Consider the following 20259-nt stretch of genomic DNA (forward strand, 5'->3'; position numbering starts at 1 on the left):
GTCAGTCCCTTGTTCTCAGAGGTATCCAGAAGTTGCCCATGATGTCCTAAACACCTGATCTGTATGTATCATGTGGCCACAGTTCTTTGCTCCCAGTCTGACCTGTGTTTGACCCTCAAACTGTGTTTCCTGACTTCGCCACTCACACAAAGGCTACCAAACATCTGCTCCCTGTCTGTAACCAGACTCATACAGCTTAGAAGGCATTGGGTGGCCACACAGAGAGTCTCTACAACTGGTGGGTGGCTGAGTGGGTGAGTGTCGGCCGAACGCTGCACTGGTGACTGGAGGACTGAAACGTGGAGCCGGGTGGCAGATCATTGGTACCTGCGAAATCTCTGCCCTGCTGTCTGGGACGAGGGGGGGGGTGGCCTCGTTTAGCAAGTGGATGATAGTCAACAAATGCTGCTCATCTAAAATGACCGGGGTGAGGAAAATAAAAATCTGCTATGCACATAAACTTCACCGACAACACCTGCAAGAGATTTAACATACACAGCTCCCCGCTGGAATATGAAAGGAAGAAATGTATTGCATTGGTGTAGAGTGCATGGCTACACATTTCCAATTCAAGTACCGTCTCTAAAATGCTACATCAAATGACTGGCTTTGAATAAACCAAAATGAGCATCAGCCAATTGGCTCAATCCAGCACAGAAAATCATTGCATCGAAAATATGCTGGTTAGTCGAGTCATTTCACAGTCAACAATCACAGAATCAGGACTGTTACTAATCAATGTATTTTAATGAGCTCCCTGTGAATCCCAACAACAGCTGAAACATAAAAGCTGCTCAAGTTCTCTGGTTCACTCTTTGTACCTTGTGATCTGTTATTCATAGTCTTGCTCTAAAGTCTCCAAGAAATAAAGAAGAGCTCTGATTTTGTCATCTTAGTACTGCTGTCTGAAACAAGCCTAATTTTGGGAATCAGACCGTTTGGCTGTAATGTGTAGAAATTTCTTCTGAAATACAAAACATCTGGGCTACAGTGTAAGGTGCTAAGAATGATTAATTTTTCCCTTTGAAACCAATCATCACCCATTTGCTTACAAGAAGAGAGTTTGATAGAGTAAGTTTAGTATCTAGAAAACTGTGTGAGTGTGCATATTACATTCACAACGTACTCGACTAACCACTCTACTTTAAAGCTTCCAATCAAGAAAGCTTAAACACGTAGGTGTGTAGGTTCTCCACAATATGTATTTTTTCTGCACTAGTTTAACCTTGTCTACAGGCAACTGTAGACTGAGAGGCTAAAGCAGCCAAGTTGCTACAGAAGTATTTTAGAGGAAATTACCCTCTGCTGCCACCAACGTAAATCAATATGTTCCAATATATTTGTCAGTGGTTGGCCGAAAAAAAATCAAGGCAAATTTGCTTTCCTGTCAGTTTGCCCTCAGCAAAGACTCTGGGTTTGCACTGACAGGTCAAAGACTCAGCATATGACTCATGGGCAGAGGAGAAGAGACACTTTGACAGGGTGTGCAAAGATCTAATTAACACAAGCATTCAAGTTGTATTTCAATTTGGTTAAATACTGTAATTTTCTACAGTGCTGACCAGCATGACTTGAGCAAATGTACCAGGTGCTCCTGACAGTTGGGCTTATCTGCCGCCTTTATAAGTAAGAGCAAACACACACGACTTTTTTCAGACTTAAATAGAAGTAAGCTCATGTTCAAGAGCACACACGGAAATTCATTCACTAATGTACTAACGTCAAACTTTTACTTTAAACACTCATCTTTAAGCAATGCAAAATCTATATACAGTCTGCACTGTAAGAAGTTATTTTTATTAGCCTTTGCATCACCATATCTAACAGCATCTGTGAAGCATTTCACTTTCATCCCTCTAGGTATCTGTCAGATTGCTGTCATTAGAGGCAAACTATATTTTACTGACAGGGATAGGACTTACAGTCATTTGTTTCTAAGACCTAATTAATCTTCATTGTACTGGGAAACATAGCACCCCAACGCAAAGAGGGTTCCTTCTACACGATAATTGCAGCGAGTCCAGGGGCCTGAGTTTCCCAGACAACAGGGTCTGAAATTTAATTATCTGCTCTTTGGAAAATGTAGGGGAAGAAAGCTACATTGCAAAACTGCACGTTTGGGAAAGTAATGTCAGGCTCTTTGAGTGAGCATAGGATATCATTGACAACATCCTGCCTGTAATGGTAAAGAAAGTTGAACTGCTTTTTACATTTAGAAACATTTTTTTTTTTAAACATCACAATTGTCATGCATAGGTAGACATGCAAATGCAGACAGAACAGTTTTCATCTCCAACAATTCTCCACAAGATTTCACTGTTTTGTCATCTTACCATGTGCAGAGTAAACCTGGTCACTTCCATAGTCCAGTCAGTCACAGAAGTGTTGCGTTACTGCGGTATGTTTTTTAATCATATCCGTCAAGCTCCATGTCATTATAGACCGACTAAAACAATCAAGCCAGACTCAGAGCAGCCAAAGACAACACGGACAGGCTGTGGCAACATTAACATTCCGCCGTGTAAAGATCGGGCTTGGAGGGGGAGAAACATCGATAGGATCCCATTAGTTAAGTGCGCCCTTAGGATACCCGAAATCTGATCAGAGACAGACCTTTTCCTTCCAGACACGAACCATTAGACGCTATGGCAAAGAAGCTGCTCTCCTCCTCTGAAACTACTCCTCCTGCACTCCTCCTCCACCTCCTCAGTGGTCGAGGTTGTGCGGCAGGATCAGGATGAGCCCGGTGACGTCAACCTTTTGTTATCACCTTTAACACTTGCCTTTGCAGGTGGAAACACTTGTCTGTGTCGTTACACTAAGAAGCGCTGTTTGCAGACGCACCGCTGGCGAGCAAGGAGCGTACCCGACATCTGTCTCACGGGCGAAGACGACTGACACTAAATTTGGATATGTGCATGCATGTCCTGATGAGTGCATCGGATACAAGCAGTGGGAGACAACTTAGTGACAGCTATACCATACTTTGAAAGCCTGGAATAGCACAAGATAACCACACTTCCAACTTCATCCACAGCCCGGGTTCTTCCAGTAGAGGATCTTACGATTTCTCTTGAGAGGACGCACAAAACTATCTGCATCGCGTTAACAAAAATTACAGTGATGAAGGTATAATCATGATGATGATTTGGCAGGTAAATGGAGCTCCACATAATCCTCACTGGTTGTTGTCATATTGCAAAAAACTACTAGCTTAACAGTTTAGTAATACAAGCCCAGTTTCATTCAGTTAACACCAGTTTTAGACAAGAATCTATGGCGTCTTTAGTGCCTTAAAATATATATTTTTTACTGACAAAGAGGCGGACTTATAGTAGATACACAGACCGCAGACGGGAGCAGTATAGTAGCTATAAACCTGCATGTTGCCAGTGTGCCAGCTGACTGCCCAGGCTCCTGGCTAGCTAACCTAGCCAGCCAGTCTGAAACATACACAGTCCCATTGTTGCCTTCTCAACCTTTCCTGACATTTATGCTACAATTTGAGAGGATGTCACACAGTATCGGGCAGCAGGCGTGTTATTACGATACAACTACTTACTCTCCATTTACCTCTGCGAAAGGCATCGTTTAGTACGTCGCCATGGTTTAAAACGGACAGATTTTCTCCCGTTGCCCTGCGCTGCCGAATCACTGCTGCTGCTGCTGTCTGCGGCAGCAACTTTCGGCGCATGCGCAGTACCCGGGACAGTTCCAGACTGCACTGTGCGCTGCGCAGGACAGGCGAGGGGTTTAAAGGTACAGTCAGTGTGAGATTTAATTGGACAATTCAATATTTGTGCGCGAGTGGGAGGTGAAATTGGTGAAATAATACAAAATAGATCTAGACGTTTAATCACAGTGCCTGCTGTATAATATCAAACTACATGCAAAACTGTTGTTTAGCTGTCCTCTGTTGTCTGTCATCGGGGTTGGTTAGCAAGCTCTGTAGAAGAAGCAATTAAAATTTAAACAATTTAAAATGTGGAAGAACAATAATATTTTATGGAGTGTGGTGGCTCACTTGGATTTGCATGTTATGTGACCAATGGTGAAAAACTGACCCTAAGGACCTAAACTAACCCCTTAGTCAAATACTGTATTTAAGTACACCTCTGATGTACTTAAATTGTCTACTTTTTTAATGCAATTTTATACTCATAATTCACTACATTTCAGGGAAATACTGTACTCTTTTCCCCCCACTACATTTATTTGACAGCTTTAGCTACTTTGGAAATTAAGATTTTACCTACAAAACATTTAATCAGTTTTGAAAATTAGATGTATTGTTATTTAATTGATTAATCTACCCAAAACTGACTCCACCATGACCATCCATGACATTAAAAATATGATTACATGTTAATGAACCGATAATAATAATCCAATGTATTCTGTATTCTGTATATACATATATATATATATATATATATATATATATATATATATATATATATATATATATATACATATATATATATATATATATATGTGTGTGTGTGTGTGTACATATGTATATATATCTATATATATGTGTGTATATATGTATATATATATATGTGTGTGTGTGTGTGTGTGTGTGTGTGCGTGTGTAGAGGAATTTAATACTTCTTCTTTGACTGAATGTAATTATCTTCTCATCTCATAGTAAAGTTACCATCTTGAATATCTTAAAAGGTTATTCTCTCATTTCAACTAAAAGTGTCTTAGAAAGGTAATGGGCACCATAAGCCTACAGGACACCTTTAATGTTACTCTGCAAAGATTCTCCAAAATGACTGACGATTTCAGTTTTGATGGTGATGGTGGAAAGTTTTGTCTAACATTTCACTCTAAAATCTCCCACTGGTGGTCAGCTGGGTTGGGATGTGGTGACTGTGAAGACCACAGCGTATGATGTACATCACTTTCATACTCATCAAATAATTCAGTGAGCCACTATGCCCTGAATGGGAGCATCTACATTTGTGATGTTTGTTCACTAATTAATAATGGTTTTCCATTGATTTTCTTTGGGCTTGTTGGCCAAAAAGTTAATCTGAGTCACCCATCTCTGAATTAATTTTTGAACAACAAGCCTAATGTTGTTTGTACACCAGCACATGACACCTTAAATCACTTCTATCACTACACCACCCCTGTATGCAGTGTTGTCAGGAGGGTGGGATGGCGATACCGCAAACAAAAATCCATTCGACTCAATTGTATTGGGATACTGGATGTGGTCTTTGGCTCCTTAGCAATTAAAATTGACACTATCAGTATGGCTAGGTAACATTAAGGGTGTACATTTGTCATATGGGTGAACAGGTTTAACCTGGAAAAACTCAGGGCTTCAAGATGTGCAGCCAGGAAACTTGTGGCGAGGATGTCACAAATCTCTAACACACTCAGTCTGTCATTTCATTATGATAATCATTATTTCATGATCAACATCTTCAGTTTAGGTTTAAAAAATGCAGCTTGTTCATGCATTTTACTGGCCCAGATGTAATACTGAAATGGTACACTGGCACAAGATTTGTCTTGGATTGTATTACTCTTGGATTTTGTGTCATTGAGCTCTTCACATATTGTATTATGCATCTTGCTGGGAAGATTGAACCCAATGAGAAGACTCCACGGTCAATAGTGTCACATGCTTTGTGATTTGATGAAAGGTTCTATTTGTGCAGCCTGATGTGTATAGCTCCCTAATCAAAGACTTATATTTCTGTGACAACTAAAATAAATTACTCCATTACAACCGCCCACCTGCCCTCTCCACAGTATTGATACCATTTTATTGCCAGAGAGAGACAGATGGACAACACTGAAAACTGTGGCAAGTTATGGGAATGCTTGAGAATGTGTGCTCATGGCCATGTAATGTCATGTCAGGTTAGAATCTGCACAAAAGCAATCAAAAAAGATGATTATAGAGAAAATTACACATGTTCAGCTCCACAAACATTTCTGAAATACATCACTGCGAAGGATAACTCCATGGCCTGGGTTCCAGTATGGACTGGGCTTATTACAATACTCTCGCCAATTTAGGTCTGCAAGCTTCACTTCCCCCATCAGCAAGTGAAAGAGGGGAGAATTTGGTCTGAAAGCCCAATCACACAAAGCGCTTTGAGTTCAGCAGGTGGGGAAGTAGCTGCAGCAGGCTCCATCAGGCAATAATACAAAGTTAATGATGCAGAATGGTGTCTTTCTCCATACCAAAGAAGACGTCAATACAGGATGTTTAAGAACGCTGTTCCTAATTACACTTTTTAAATTCACCACTGACGTGATTGATGATTTCAAAGGGAGGCCTTATTGATCCACTTCACAGACAAGTCCCATCGATTGCGAGTCTAGAATGAATAGAAGTTTTTTTTTTCTTTTATCTCCCCCACTGAGAGAGAGATTGTACAATCAGAGTATCAGTGTGACCTATATGGGTAGTTTGGGAGCTAAATCACCTCTTTTAAAGAGCGGTCTGAACAAGAACATATAGAGGATTGATTGCTGAATTGAGGGACCTCGGGGGACCTTCAGGGCATCACATAACAGTTAAATCACACTGCTTTCTCATTTATTAGACGTGGAAATTCATCCACCCATTCATTAATCTGTGGGATCTTTTACAAATAAGCTCTCTGCATTGGGAGTTCTCAGCATGAAAAAGTTGAGGAGCGGCTGTTTTATAGACAGTCAGCCAGCTGTGCAGCATCACGCCTCTCTCTGCAATCAGCGGTGACGGAGTGATGGATGCTCTGACGCACTGACGGATTGTTTTTTCCCAAACCTGCTCCCTGTTGACATGCCCCATGGCTCGTGCTTCTTATTCCATCAACTTTGAGCAGCAAGGTCTTCTTATTGGTGGAGAAGTTGCCAGTTTTTGAATGTCTAATCCCAGCCAATGTTATTGGCAAATCAACACGAGAGGTTTCTAGATCAAAAACTCTGTGTCAGAGATCACCTGGTTCAACTGCAGAAAAATTCTGCATATTCAGGGAGATTTGACCTATTGCCTATCAATAGAGTTTGCTCTTTTTGAATTACATAAAACAAGATTGATTAGGAATCAACAGCACACTGAATTGCAGCACAGTGAGAGAGGTTTTTCCAACACCACGCTGAATCTCATTGGCAAGTGCACTTCAAATGGCAAAGTGGGCTACAGTTTATGATTAAATGGTCTGCAGGCGAAGAAGCCTTTTTGTCTTTTTTTTTTTTTTTTTTTTTTTTAGAGAGAGCTCTTTCTGAAGGCCAAAGTTAATGCAGTCATAGAAAGAACTCTGATACACTCCCACGTGAAATGGCCATGTGAGGAAAGCCCGAAGGGAGAAAAGGCCTTGAATGAATTTGAGAGGAAGAGGGGGAGAGAGAGAGAGTGGGAGGGAGGCAGATAGAGAGAAAGTTCAAACATTACTGATCCTCAAATATCCTTTTGGTTTCTGGTTCAATTGGAATTCGGCAGTAAGTGTCTCCTAAAAGCCCCATTTTTGTTGCTCTTCCATTGCTGCCGAGCTTTTAGAGTTAGATGATGACAGATTGTGAGCTACCTGATATCCTTCATCATCCTTCCCAGTGGAGATGTTTGTTCCGCCCCGAGCAAGTCCTCGAGGACTAACAAACAGCCGGTGCATCTGATGGACTATTGGGAGACATCTGTTCAGAATGAAATGTGTTACAGTAATCAATCAATAAGCAGACAGTGTCCTTTTAGTCTGATGATTAACCTTACAGATTTCATAGTTACCAAGTCATTATCTAAGCTTGTCATTGTGAATTAGTACTGGAAGGTTATAGGGTGTGACTATGAAAGAATGCAGTGTTTTCCCCCATATTGCTCTAAGCATGAATGCTCAATATATCCTCAACAGCATTGTCACAACTGTGCTTCAAGCACCCTCCGGGATAAGCTCCGTTATGTGCACTCAGGGGACAAGAGGGAAAGAAATAGTCTGCGCAATGCAATCTGATTTGTGGGTATAGGTGCACCATTCCTCACAAAGTAATCTAGAAAATATCACCTGAGCCAAAAGATCCTTTGAGTGCTGTCATCCATTTTAAACTGCGAGTTGCTCATGTCGGCAGATATGTTTGTGCATTGCAATGAGCTGATTTGGAATTGCTGTTGGCTGATTTTAGCCTCTGAATATCCTACCTGTTGTAGACAGGTGGTTCCCAGACTGGGGCCCCCAGGAGTCTTGAAGGAGTTACAGAGGGTTTGCTGCAAAATGACACATGGCTGTTATTTTATTTGGTTATTTTACAAATTGATGTACATGTAAATGTAAAAATTAACCCTGTCATTATTTTAAGAATGTTTTGACAACCTGTAGAGCAGCTTTTTCCACTTGAATGATTTTCTGTCCCTGCTCACTTTAGTTCCTCTAAATTCAATTATCTTCCATCTCATTCTTTAGCACATTTTAGTTCTTCCTTTGGTGCTGTTGCTCTTATGCAATCACTTTGTGGCCACTTAGACCCTGATCTGCCATTTTTGATATTGGAACTGAAGTTTATTCCACTGGTGCAGTCTTTGTGTGGCACTCTATATAGGAACATTAGGTAAATACTAACAATGTAAATGTAAACAGTCTAATTCCAGTCACAGGAGACATTTCAAACTGGCTTCCTTTTAGCAAAACTCCTTGAAACAGGGGTCCGTATTGAAATGGGGATAACTGTGACCGAAGTTCTAGACCGAAGTTGTGTTAACAACTGCTGAAGACAGCATGTGGGAGGAAGGTAAGTGATCACTTGAAGTATTGGACGCTAGGGGGCGGTGTAGCCTCCACCCAAACCTCTGCGAGGACGCTCTTCAGAGCAGTAGACGTTTGTCTTTGGTCGAAGCAACATGGTTTCACCCTGTAGGCAGTGTGAATGTAAACAGGCAGTCCCAGCTCCTAAACGATAAATACTCTCGCATCAGCTGAAACACAGCGGTAACTGTTATCCGAGCTCAATGGCTTTCAGAGTGTGTGCTCGGTTTTTCCGAGACCCCGCCGTCCTCTTCAGACGGGTCGTCCTGCCTGCTCGACAGGAAAGTGCGTCATGGTTTCTCTCTGCGGGTCAGTGCCGGACGGATTTTCTGCTGCTCCCTCATATTTATTTGTTTTTAGCAAGGGAGCATAATAGGTCGCTAGTAAAGCACGGCATGAATAGAGATGGAGAAAATGTGACCTTCAGCTCAGCAGCGCCCTTTGCCTCTCTGTCGCACATGCTGAAACTATATTAACACATGAATAAAAGCGATATTATTCTGATTTTAATTGACCCCAATTAACGCCTGTGTCCGCTGAGACGGTGTGTGGAATGGTAGAGGGGCACAGACAGAATAAATGACAGATAATGACAACATATGGGGGGGGGTGTCATTTTCTAGTGGAAAGGGCACATTTACATCAGTCACTTCCCGTATGTCAAAGCTACCGCATCATCCTGACAAAGCGACACAACAACCAGTTTAAACACAAGTAACTTCTTTTCATAACATTCATCATTTTCTTTCCTTTTTTGAAAACATATTCAGATTAAATTAAGCGATCTCTACGGATTTTTAAAGTCCGCCCTCTCAGAAATGTGTTTTAATTTCTTCTTCCTTTACTTGGGTGTTTGAGCTATGGAGAGAAAACTTTTATTACATTCATCTGCTGAAGCCTCCAGGCCACATACACTGAGAAGTAGGAGACATCTTGTATCCAGCACTTAACCAGCTGAAATGAACAATGTCTAAACATTCATATATTCTGTATTTTTCAGTGAGGGTGAAGGAGAAGATGTAACTTTTATTCAGTATTGTTTTTTCTTAAAACATTTCTGGAGAGGATCTTTAAAAATGTAGCTGACTGACACACTGGACAACCCGGGTACAAGTGGGTCATTTGTTTGCATTTGTTTGAACTAGGGCTACCTGTTTTCTTCGTAGATTAGTTTGTGACGTATTTTTGCAATTAATCAAATAATGGTTTTGCTTTTGACTATTTAAAAAAGGTTGTAACTCTCCATCACAATTTTGCAGAATGCAGAAACATATCATCAGTGATATTTAATTTTTATGTCATTTACCGTAATATAAAATAGAGAAAGTAAGCAAATTCTCACATTTGAAAAATTGGAACCAGCAAATGTTTGATATTTCTTCTTGATAAATCACTGAAGTGGTCAATCAGCTGTTGAAATTATTGGTAATTTTCTGTCAATCTACAAACAAAACAAAACATTCAGTGTTTCCCACCAGAAGTGTTCTGTATGTATCCTTGAGGTCTAAAAAAGGAGTTGAACGCATTTACTTCCTGAAAAAACATTTGAAATGCTGATTTTTACAAATAATTGAAGTCGTTAATTGTTTACATCCATGTTGGCTTGCTAGCAGTCTTCTTTTTCACTGCCTTTGTTGGCGCATCGCAAGGTTTGTTGGTGTATTACCACCACTAACTGTTCATCAGTGAAATAGTGTGAAACCAACGCCAGGAAGGGAATTATGCCGCCATTTGCTCATTCACAGTACTAAGAAAACGGGCACCCGCTTGTAAAAACATTGCTCTGTATCACTACCAGTGGTCAGAAACTCCACAGGGTACCTTTAAGGCATCTCATTCCACACTTAGTTGGAATGAGGTGTTTCTGTGATAACTTTTATGACATGATATCCATTTTTCTCAAGGGCCATCTGAATCCATAATAATACTGTTTCAGATTAACATCCAAGTAAGCATAATCAGTCAGTTACCTTACAGCCGTGCTGACAGTGAAGTGATGGACATGTTGATGTCTTTACAGGAGATGCTGCCTGCAGCAGAGAAGGGAGGAATGGATTTATCCTCACTCCTGCTCGTTTTATTACATCAGAGGCGTTTCTCAACAGACTGATGAAAGGCAAAGCAGCAGAGGCAGACAGCAGCTTTTATCGCCTCCCAGCCTCAGTTCCGCCGGACAGCGGTAACCAGACCACGGTTTACATCAAGATTTACATCCCTAAACTCATCGGGTCATTGTGGCCCAGCCTTTTTCCAAATACTGCAGACGTCATCCTACCACCAATCTACTGTTCTTCTTGTTTTTACTCCTGCCATATTCACTTTTATTCTCCATCTAATGATTAACTGCACCTGTGTTTTTTTCAGGTGAACAACTATCTTTGTTACAGAGAAATCCAGACCAGCCTGACAACTCAAAAGTTTTGAAAGTGGCTATAATAGGTGCCCCAAATGCGGGGAAGTCCACGTTGTCCAACCAGCTCCTTGGCAGAAAGGTCTCTATCTTAACTGTTTCTCCTTTAAACCTCCACACTATAATGTATCTGTCTTACTGAAGAGGAGTTGGTGCTCACTTTGTTAAGTCAGTGCTCATTTCTTAAAGGTGTTTGCTGTGTCTAAGAAAGTACACACCACACGGTCACGTGCCCTGGGCGTCCTAACAGAGGATGATACACAGATAGTAAGAGCCTTTTCACGTCTCTTCTGATGCATTTTTAATACCATTCAAAAGCCAAATGCTTGAGTCAGTAAATATGTGTATATTTTTTATAGATTTTACTGGACACTCCTGGTTTCACCACTCCATCAAAGGTTAAAAGGTGCCTTTCTTTTTTAGATTGTTGGTATTATTCAAAGTCTGTAGTTTCCATACAGTATTATCACACAGTGTAATGTATGAATTAACCCTCTGTTTCTACAGACACCAGCTGGAGAAGTCTTTGCTTGTGGATCCCTGGAACACAGTCAAAGAAGCTGACTTAAGTATTATATATATATACTCTGAGCCATCGATTTATTGACTTGTTCTTTTTGGTGCTTTTGTGCCATAGATTGAATATTAAGAGTGGAATATAGTGCTTAGTTTCATTGGCTTATAATTGGAACTGTTTTCAGTGGCCGTTGTGGTGGATGTGGCTGACAGATGGATGTGCAGCAGGCTTGACTTTGAGGTGCTCAAGTGCCTGGCCCAGCACTCAGACATCCCAGCAATCCTGGTCCTCAATAAGGTATTCTTTCCTGGAATAATATACACGGGTTACACTATCATCAACAACCTTCAAATTGACAGAAACTTGCCGTTTTGTTCACCATTTTAAGCCTAGATCTGATTTGTTCCACATATAATATAATGCATATTTATTCACTGCCACAGTGATGTTCAGTAGCTATCCCTTGTACTGCTCAGGGTCAGTGTATTTTTTTGAGCCTCCTATCATACATTTCTTCAAAGTTTACCTGAGGAAGATTCTTAGCTGATCAAAATGTTGTATTAAAACTGTACTTAAATGATAACGCTACCAATATTAAATTTTTTTTTTTTTTATTCTCAACAAATCCCATTAAAAGATCTAAACCAACAATCTATTTGTTTGTCCCTCAGTACTGTCTGACTTCCCCATCCTCTTTGTGGCACTCATCTCCAAGCTCATTCGATGCTACTGAAGACATAAATGTTTTAAACCGGTCCTGCATATATAGGTTCATGTTTTCAAAAGGCTAAATCATTTCTGAAAACAGCGGGGCAGCGTAGCTTTCAGGAAACCCTACTTAAACAGAAGGAAACAGTGCATTTGTTTGGGACTATTTTCAGACACATATTAATATAGTGTATATTTGGTGCTTTGGTGAGTAGTTGAAGCAGCAGGATGCTGTATGTGGGATTGAGGGTTTTTAATAGGACAAATTTGGACAACAATGGAGCTCTGGCAAAGAGGAAAAAGTATACAGTGTGAGGCTTTGATCGCACTGGCAATACTTTGTTGGTTATGGTCTTATTCTGGGATTTGATGGCAATAAGAAAAATACAGAATATCACCAGACTTTCTTTGAAAACATCCCACTTCAAAGAAATGTTCACCTGAACTGAGGTGTCTTATAGAGGTCTTCACTAATACTCTTCTGTCTATAAGGTGGACCTGGTGAAGGCTAAGGACATGCTGCTGGATGTCACAGCAGAGCTGACATGTGGAGTGGTGAATGGACGCAGAATGCGGGTCAGACCAGTGATCAAGCCTCCATGGGCCGAAAAGAGGACAGAGAGGGATGCAGAGTTACCGCTTGACGAGGACAACGCAGGGCCCGAGGACAGCGCTGAGCCAAACTCTGGGCTGAACAAAGAGCAGCTGAAAGCCCTGAGGAACCAGCAGGGCTGGCCTCACTTCAAAGACGTCTTCATGCTCTCCTCTGTGGACAGAGAGGACGTGGAGGCGCTGAAGGTACACATTAGATTATGGTCATAGCAAGAAAAACTGTTTGTATCATACATACCCACTGCAAACAAGTGCAAAATATATGTTCAAAACTTCTGTCATACATTAAAAAAATGACTCCTCCCCTACTGAAAACTAATACAACAAGAACAGAAACAGAATACTTAACTAAAATGACCCATCCCACAGTAAAATGGAATTAACACTAACAAGGAATGAAAATTGCAAGCAAGAAGCCTTTTAACCCTTGCTCATAATTAAACGACAATACCTTTGTTAAATGTCGGCTATATTTTTAAGTATTTGTTGGTTTAACAAGCAGACACGATAGCTTTAGTTTAGGTTATTTTCAATATCTCGTTTTTATTTTTATAGAAGTTAGTTTTCTTTTAGTTTAATGCATGCTAATTACCATGCTTTTACCATTCATTCCTTTAGAGCTACTTTCTGGTTGCCGCCAAGCCAGGATTGTGGCAGTACCACAGTGAGGTCCTGACCGATCAGAGTCCAGAGGAAGTCTGCACCAACATCATCAGAGAGAAGCTTCTGGAGTATCTGCCCCAGGAAGTGCCTTATTCAATGACACAGGTGACTAATGAAGCAATTCTGCGGGGAAACTCTACGTCACACGTGATGATAAACTGACAGCTAACTGACAACACCTATTACATCTCACTGCACTGATCCTGCGGCCTGTTTAAAGCCCGTCGTACTCACTTTCACTCTACATGCTGACGTGTGCTTTGATGTAGCTATTGGACGCAACCACCACCTGCTTCCCTTCTGCTTCTTGTATGCACCTTAAAGGGTCATTTTGTCTATGTCATTTCCCCCTTCCAGCATTATTTTCATTGTCATTGTTACTTATCATGTTGGTATGTGTTTATTGCTGCTGTGTAGTATTCCTGCCTCCACAGCTATAGAATAACACCACCAAGTCAGACTGTATTGTAGTTTTTATTAGTTACCGTATGTGGCATGAATGTTTTCTGAAAAACTAACAACACATGAAATCCAATGCAAATTTTTAACACTTAGATATCATAGTCAGACTCGTGGAGGACATCTTCAATACGCATGCACAGAATTCTCTACAAAGAGAATTCTGTGCTTGCAGTGGCCACTGGGCTAAGCCAGCAGCTGGCAAAACAACTATTCACTTTAACCCAGACTGTATTGGCTTTTTGAGAAATTTGTACATTGTTAACGTTTAAATGTCTTTATTTTCAGTCAATAGAACTCTGGCAAGATCGAGAAAATGGTGAGCTCGATATTTCAGTGAAACTTTATGTCAGGAAAGAAACTCACATGGTAAGTGCCTGCACATTTATATTTTTTTCACCTGTGTCTTGGGCCTTTGTATTGAATATAAATTTTGACTTGTCTGTAAACATACTGTTATGTCCAACTGTTTATTTAAAGTAGGTTATTTTAGTATGCGTCTTAGATGATTTTTCTAATACTTAATGTGGGGTAATTTAACATTTTGTGACATATAAGAAGAAATGACATAATGTGACAAGATTTCAGTGTGTCAACTTGAAAGTGCTTGTGTCTTCACTGGTATGCCCACATCCCAAACTATTTTTAAAAATGTCAGTGAAAGTAGGAAAATTCAGATTTTTATCAACTTCAACTGCCAGTGTCAAATGACAAATATCAAATTCTGCAAAAAGTCCCACATAGCCTGTTTATTATCACAAGCTATGAATGGTTTCTTCTGTTTGGCAGTTCTTTTTTACAGTAATCAGATGTAATGTGAATGCAGCACAAACAAACTACTTTTGATGAAAAACCACCATTTGAAATATCACTGTTTTCAAAACTTCAAAAGGCTGAGTCAGTGGCACGCACATGACTGGAGGACTTGAAGTGACATCTGACGCTTTCCTGATAGCTCGTGATACTTGTTGTTCACCCATAACTTGAGATTCCTTTTTCCTTGTGTTTTTAACTTGTAAATATTTGAGCAGCTTTTCTAAACCATACATATTTGATGACAAAAAAAAATGAAGCTACATCTGTGCCACTGAAATGTTTCAAGGCCAGTGACCTCCAAGGAGAGTGACTCAGACCAACACCATTCTTTAGCTTTTATATTCAACAAAGGAATAATTAAAGGAATGTAGATGGTTTTAAAACTCACAGGGATGACTCACCAAAGAAACCATTTATTATCAATTTTATGACTACTTCTTGGTACAAAGCTATGTTGTTCGGTTTCCTTTGACTAAAAAAAGTGACATTTTTTGAGAGCTCCAACTCAGTCTCAGGACAGCCCCCCACACATAGCCTGAACAAGAAGGAGAAATACATTGGTGAATGGTAGAGTTTAAAAGTATTCAAGTTAATCATCGATGTACGAAAATGCCTAACGGACTAAACTTCCTCTATCAAAATCCTCTATCAGAATTATTTTACCATATAGTCTGTGGTGACAGGGAACATGGCATAGTGGGCATCATCCTTTGATAGGGGTGCATTTCAACATCTTAAAGTTGACTTTACAAAACCTTCTAATATACCGTATTTTGCTGTTAGATCTACCAATATCATGATACTATTTTCCAGGGACCTTTTACACGTAAATATATGTCTTTTAAACCTTTTTCAAATGGGACTGTTCCTGTTCCTTCCTACAGCAAAATAAAACCTATGATTCTTTCTGTTCACTGGTTACTGATGTTGCTGTATTTCTTGTGTCTGTAGGGGATGGTGATTGGCACAGCTGGCCAGATGGTAACACGGATTGCCCGAGAGGCAGGCGAGGACCTGAGCCGCGTCTACCTGAAGGAAGTAAAGCTGAAGCTCTCAGTCAAGCTGAGGAAGTGAAGAGGATGGAAGGACTTTGATGGTGAAATCCTGAAAAGACAGATCCTGCTTGATTTCTCTGCAAAGGACAGACCTGAAGAGTCAAACTGAGGATAAGATGTCATCGTGAGTCTGAAGTGGAGCTACGACATGGCATATACTGTACCACAGTCTTAGAGCTCCCACTGAGCTCGTACCTCTTTAAGGAATAGAAATCGTACTTAAAAGTTTGATGTTTACATCAGCACCATTTTTTCATACATAACAGATTTTTATGCAAAGATGGTACCTATAAGATGTGGTCTTTAGAGTGGTAGAGAAATGTGATAAAGCTTTAATTGTTGTAAAATCGATTTTACATGACATTTATTAGATGACAGGAAATGAGGGTCCCCGACCAGACGCCAGCCGGGGACGCTGCAGGTCAATGTCAGGCCTTAACCTCCAGGCCACCAGGGTACCTCAACTTCATGCAAAAATTTGATGTATCTAAGTGAAAGTGTATCTAAGTGAAATGGAGAAAACATGTCGATTAAAAGCAGCTTACATAAGCTGCAAAATAAAGTGTAATGAATTATAGACATTTATTTAGCACTGATATATTTTAGGTAACAAACATGATGCAGACTTTCGTCAAATGGATGTTTTGCCACAAGTTTGACAGTGTGTTTATGGCTGAGCAGGTTTGGCGAGCTGTGAAAGGGCTGATGGTTTATCTTTGGCTCTCAGAGCTTTTTACTTGGCGGACGCCTCGTGCAAACATGGACTGTAGATAAGCTGAAGTGGGACCTGCACAGTCATGTTCACTCAGATGTCCCTGATGTACCATCCACCCCTGTTCCCTGCACTCCCACATCACTTTAGCCTTCTCCACTGCCTTTGAAGTGTGGCCATCCATCCCTCTGACTATCACTTTTTGTTCTCCTGCTTCTTCCCCTTTTTCTCTCTCCTCCTCCCTGCCCCCTCTCACTGCCTCTGCTTTTTTGGCTCTTATGATTTTCAGCTCTGCCCCCGAGGGCTGAATTGTCTCCCTAATGGATGGCAAAATGGAGCACTAACCTGATGCTAAAATGGGTCAGATAATGGTGATTAGATTCATTCCTGCTGCCTGTGAGTTAACTCGACAGTTACTCTATCCGGGGCATCTTGATGAATAACCAGCCAGTGGCCTAAAGCAAGGGCGATGGGAGGGAGGGCGGGAGAGGCCTTGAATGTCTCACAGAAGCTGTGTCAACCCCTCAAGCTCTTTCTGCAATGGCTGCTTCCCAGTGATTAGACAAGCCAGTTGCACAGCAGAGATCACCACTTAGACAAGCCAACTGCTGCTTGAAAATATTATAGTTTATTGTGTGTCAGCTGGAACATTTAAACAGTTCTTCAAACACAAGATGCTGATACCCTGCTTCAGATGTGTGTTTTTTTCCAAAATAATGAGTTACTCATTTGTTTGGGAGCCACAAGCTTTATTTTACATGCATCCACAAGTACATCTAAAAACGGAATCAAAAAGCTCTCTTTCAGAATCCCATGAATAACACATCAATCACAGACTTTTCCTTTGGCTCATCCTGCTGGTCCAGATGACATTGAGCGAGGGCCATATAACCCTTACCATTACTAAAACTCAGTAATGGTAACGGTTTGACGGCCCTCCTCCGCAGTGTGTGCAGCCAACAGTCAGTTAGGAATGAGTGTGTGCCGGTAGCGCCAGAGTGGGAATGAAACCCTGGATAGTACATCATCTATACTGTAGTGTCTCTTTATTAAACTTACAGTATAAGATGATATCCTGTCCAGGGCACAATACATGGCTGTTAGCAGCGGCTTGTTGTAATCTGCAAGGTGAAGGTAGACAACTCATTAGCGATGCAAACAGAGGTGGTCAATCAATGAAAATAATATGTTAATAATATGGTAAAGATGCTAATAAATTAACTTGGCATGTGTTTGAATACGGAAGAAAATTCCCTTTTCAATAAAGTGTACTGTAAAATGAGCCTCAGCGACCTCCTCTCTGTGCTACATACTCACCTTCTTGCATGCGGTGTTGCATCTGTTATGGCTCGCTGACACTTCTCTCCTCAATGTGTTCATATTTCAGGGTTGCTCTGTGTCCACATGAGGTTCACAGTCTCCTAACTGGTCTCCTGGCTGGGCTCCGGCACTTAAAAGGCTCCTGGCTCATTAGCATACCCTGATGACATCTGGGGTGGACCAGACAGCACGGGTTGAACTTTTTTCTTATCTGTCCAGTGATGGTCCACACCCTTATTACACCCAGCTGGACTTACAAATATCTGCACAAATATCCCACATGAATCCCATTTTTATTTTTTACAGCATAAACTCTAAACTGTAATTTAAAAAGAAAACCAGAGGACAGAAGCGTGAATCTGTGCGGACAATACTTTTTTTGAGTAAAAGTATTTATTGATATCATCTGCCTTTTTCAGTAGTATATAGTACCATTTTGTACCAAAGTGGATTTTTACCAGCAGCTTTATAAGTACTTTTCTGGAAGCCCCTAATCTTCTCTTATTTCTGCAGAATTCTTTGTGTCCAAAGCCACTTCACAGAATTTGGTTGTGAGCTTTGACCTTTACTGTTCATACACTTAGCAGTAAGCCAAAACATGACTTCTCTATTCTCTATGAAAAAAGCTCTGAGCTTTATGTGGATTTATGCAAGATGGTTTTTTGGATTGGGATTTAATGCTTGCGATGTGTCAGCTGATGACATGTTTTCTGACTTATTCTGTGGATTTCTCTTTCATATGCCTAGATAGATTACAGGATATGGAGAGGTGATATCTAATTTTTATTAGATATGTCTCTCTCTCACACACACACACACACACACACACACACACTGCATATCAAATTATGCCTGGACAACGATAGAGCAGGTTACCTGCTGTAGTTTGTCCTAATCCCATAAAAACATTATTTTGGAAGAGAAAAGGAGTCTTCCTGGGGCATTTTTTTTTTCAGTTTACTTTTTTCTGACTTGGACATAACAACAGCTAAGCCCTTATACCTTATTTTAGAAACTCTGGATTCATTGAATTGAACTCCAAAAATTGCTGCTAAAGCTTGTTGAGTGGTACCTGAAAACGGTCAATCATACATAGGTACATGGAATACACAGGTATAGTGACTTCTCCAGCAACACTGATGAATGCACAGGCTCCAACACCAAGTCATTAACATAGAAACATTGACAGTATGCTCACGTCTTCATTCACCACTACACCACTATTTTAAGGTGAAGTTCATTTATCACAGTTACTCGTGTAAAGGAAGAACTGGAAGTCTTGATATTTTAACAACAACCCAATAATTCAATTCAGTACAAATGTCTTTCTTTCTTAATGGAAGCTGTATGGGTGACATGTTCTTTAGGAAGGTCTGGGTTAGGTGGGACATGACAGTTGCCATGGCAACGCACTCCCTGGGCAGGGTGTGGGAGCTGGTTCGGGGTGTGAGAGGTCCTCCTGTAGGCACAGATAAAGATGGAGGTAGGACTATCTGGGTGGTTTGGTTTCCCTCCAGCTCTTTATCTGCTGCAGAAATGCGCCTGCCTTTTCTACAAATTTCCATTTGCGTTCAAAGATAAGTTTTTTTTATTCTTTAGTGCTCACAGAGACAAAAAGGGAGGACGCTCCCATCGTGCAACAAGCCAGTTTTATCGAGAGCGATCAGGGGAACTTGTTGGGGTTTGATTAAACTGTTTGCAGTTTAGAGAAGGCAAGAATCTTAATGACATCATGTCCCTCATCCCCCATTGCTCCCCCTCCCTCCTCACCCCCAACCCTGCCCACACAAGACCCACTGGCTCAGAGCAAATGCAACATTGTGGGAATATATTATATACGGAATTGGAATTTTTTTTCTTTTTTTTTTAAATCCATCTGTCATTAACCGTGCATAGGTGATGCCACCATTTCAGAAGTCTGAAACATCTGGCAGGGAGTAATTTGAGCCACATCATTTATTTTTATTGGGAGGGAGATTGTGTCCTCTGGGAAGGCCACAAACACAGCTTTGGTTTAACTGGCACAACAGCTATTATGTCTGTGAAGGTTGTGTACGTATTTGCCAGGATGTTAACGACTCGGACATGAGCAGTGTGGCAGCTGAACGCTTGCACTTATTTCACACTTATTCCTTCTTTATGGGGAAAAAAAGCGCATTCAATTGTGCATTAAACTCCTCCGCCACATTTCATTGGGAAATATTGGACTTTTTACCCCATCAAAGGCATCTGACAACTAT

General features: G+C 40.8%; 2 protein-coding genes across 9 annotated transcripts in view; one reads left to right on the top strand and one right to left on the bottom strand.

Moving 5' to 3' along the window:
* Positions 1–8181, bottom strand: part of fam222ba (family with sequence similarity 222 member Ba) — a 33417-nt gene extending 25236 nt beyond the window's left edge. For 2 of the 6 annotated variants that reach the window (XM_040150591.1, XM_040150585.1), the window contains exon 1: positions 3563–3702. In XM_040150591.1, coding sequence (XP_040006525.1) covers positions 3563–3569 — 7 coding nt within the window. In that variant the 5' untranslated portion in view covers positions 3570–3702. Of the gene's footprint in view, positions 1–2333; positions 2890–3562; positions 3703–8146 lie in introns of those variants that run through there. The other 4 variants (XM_040150590.1, XM_040150587.1, XM_040150589.1 and 1 more) reach the window with 4 other exon arrangements.
* A 615-nt stretch (positions 8182–8796) lies between these two features.
* On the top strand, positions 8797–17167 carry eral1 (Era-like 12S mitochondrial rRNA chaperone 1). 3 transcript variants are annotated; one of them, XM_040151150.1, is made up of 11 exons: positions 8797–9056; positions 10768–10926; positions 11112–11239; positions 11347–11424; positions 11517–11563; positions 11665–11726; positions 11859–11971; positions 12875–13180; positions 13613–13762; positions 14405–14485; positions 15884–17167. In XM_040151150.1, exons 1-11 carry the CDS (start codon positions 8951–8953, stop codon positions 16004–16006), a joined length of 1353 nt encoding a protein of 450 aa, XP_040007084.1. In that variant the 5' UTR covers positions 8797–8950; the 3' UTR covers positions 16007–17167. The 3 variants fall into 3 exon arrangements, with proteins under 3 accessions (XP_040007084.1, XP_040007085.1, XP_040007087.1); XM_040151151.1 differs by having other exon boundaries at positions 14405–14435; XM_040151153.1 differs by lacking the exon at positions 8797–9056 and adding an exon at positions 9661–9860.
* Positions 17168–20259: the final 3092 nt, after the last annotated feature.

The sequence above is a fragment of the Xiphias gladius genome, chromosome 17 (genome assembly GCF_016859285.1).
Source record: "Xiphias gladius isolate SHS-SW01 ecotype Sanya breed wild chromosome 17, ASM1685928v1, whole genome shotgun sequence".
In the NCBI taxonomy this organism is placed as follows: Eukaryota; Metazoa; Chordata; class Actinopteri; order Istiophoriformes; family Xiphiidae; genus Xiphias; species Xiphias gladius.

Bases quoted from the DNA above. Each gene is read 5' to 3' on its own strand.
- eral1 (XM_040151150.1), top strand. From the start codon at position 8,951: ATGGCTTTCAGAGTGTGTGCTCGGTTTTTCCGAGACCCCGCCGTCCTC. The intron at 11,425-11,516 runs GTAAGAGCCTTT...TATTTTTTATAG, and splicing joins CAGAGGATGATACACAGATA to ATTTTACTGGACACTCCTGG. The intron at 13,763-14,404 runs GTGACTAATGAA...CTTTATTTTCAG, and splicing joins TGCCTTATTCAATGACACAG to TCAATAGAACTCTGGCAAGA.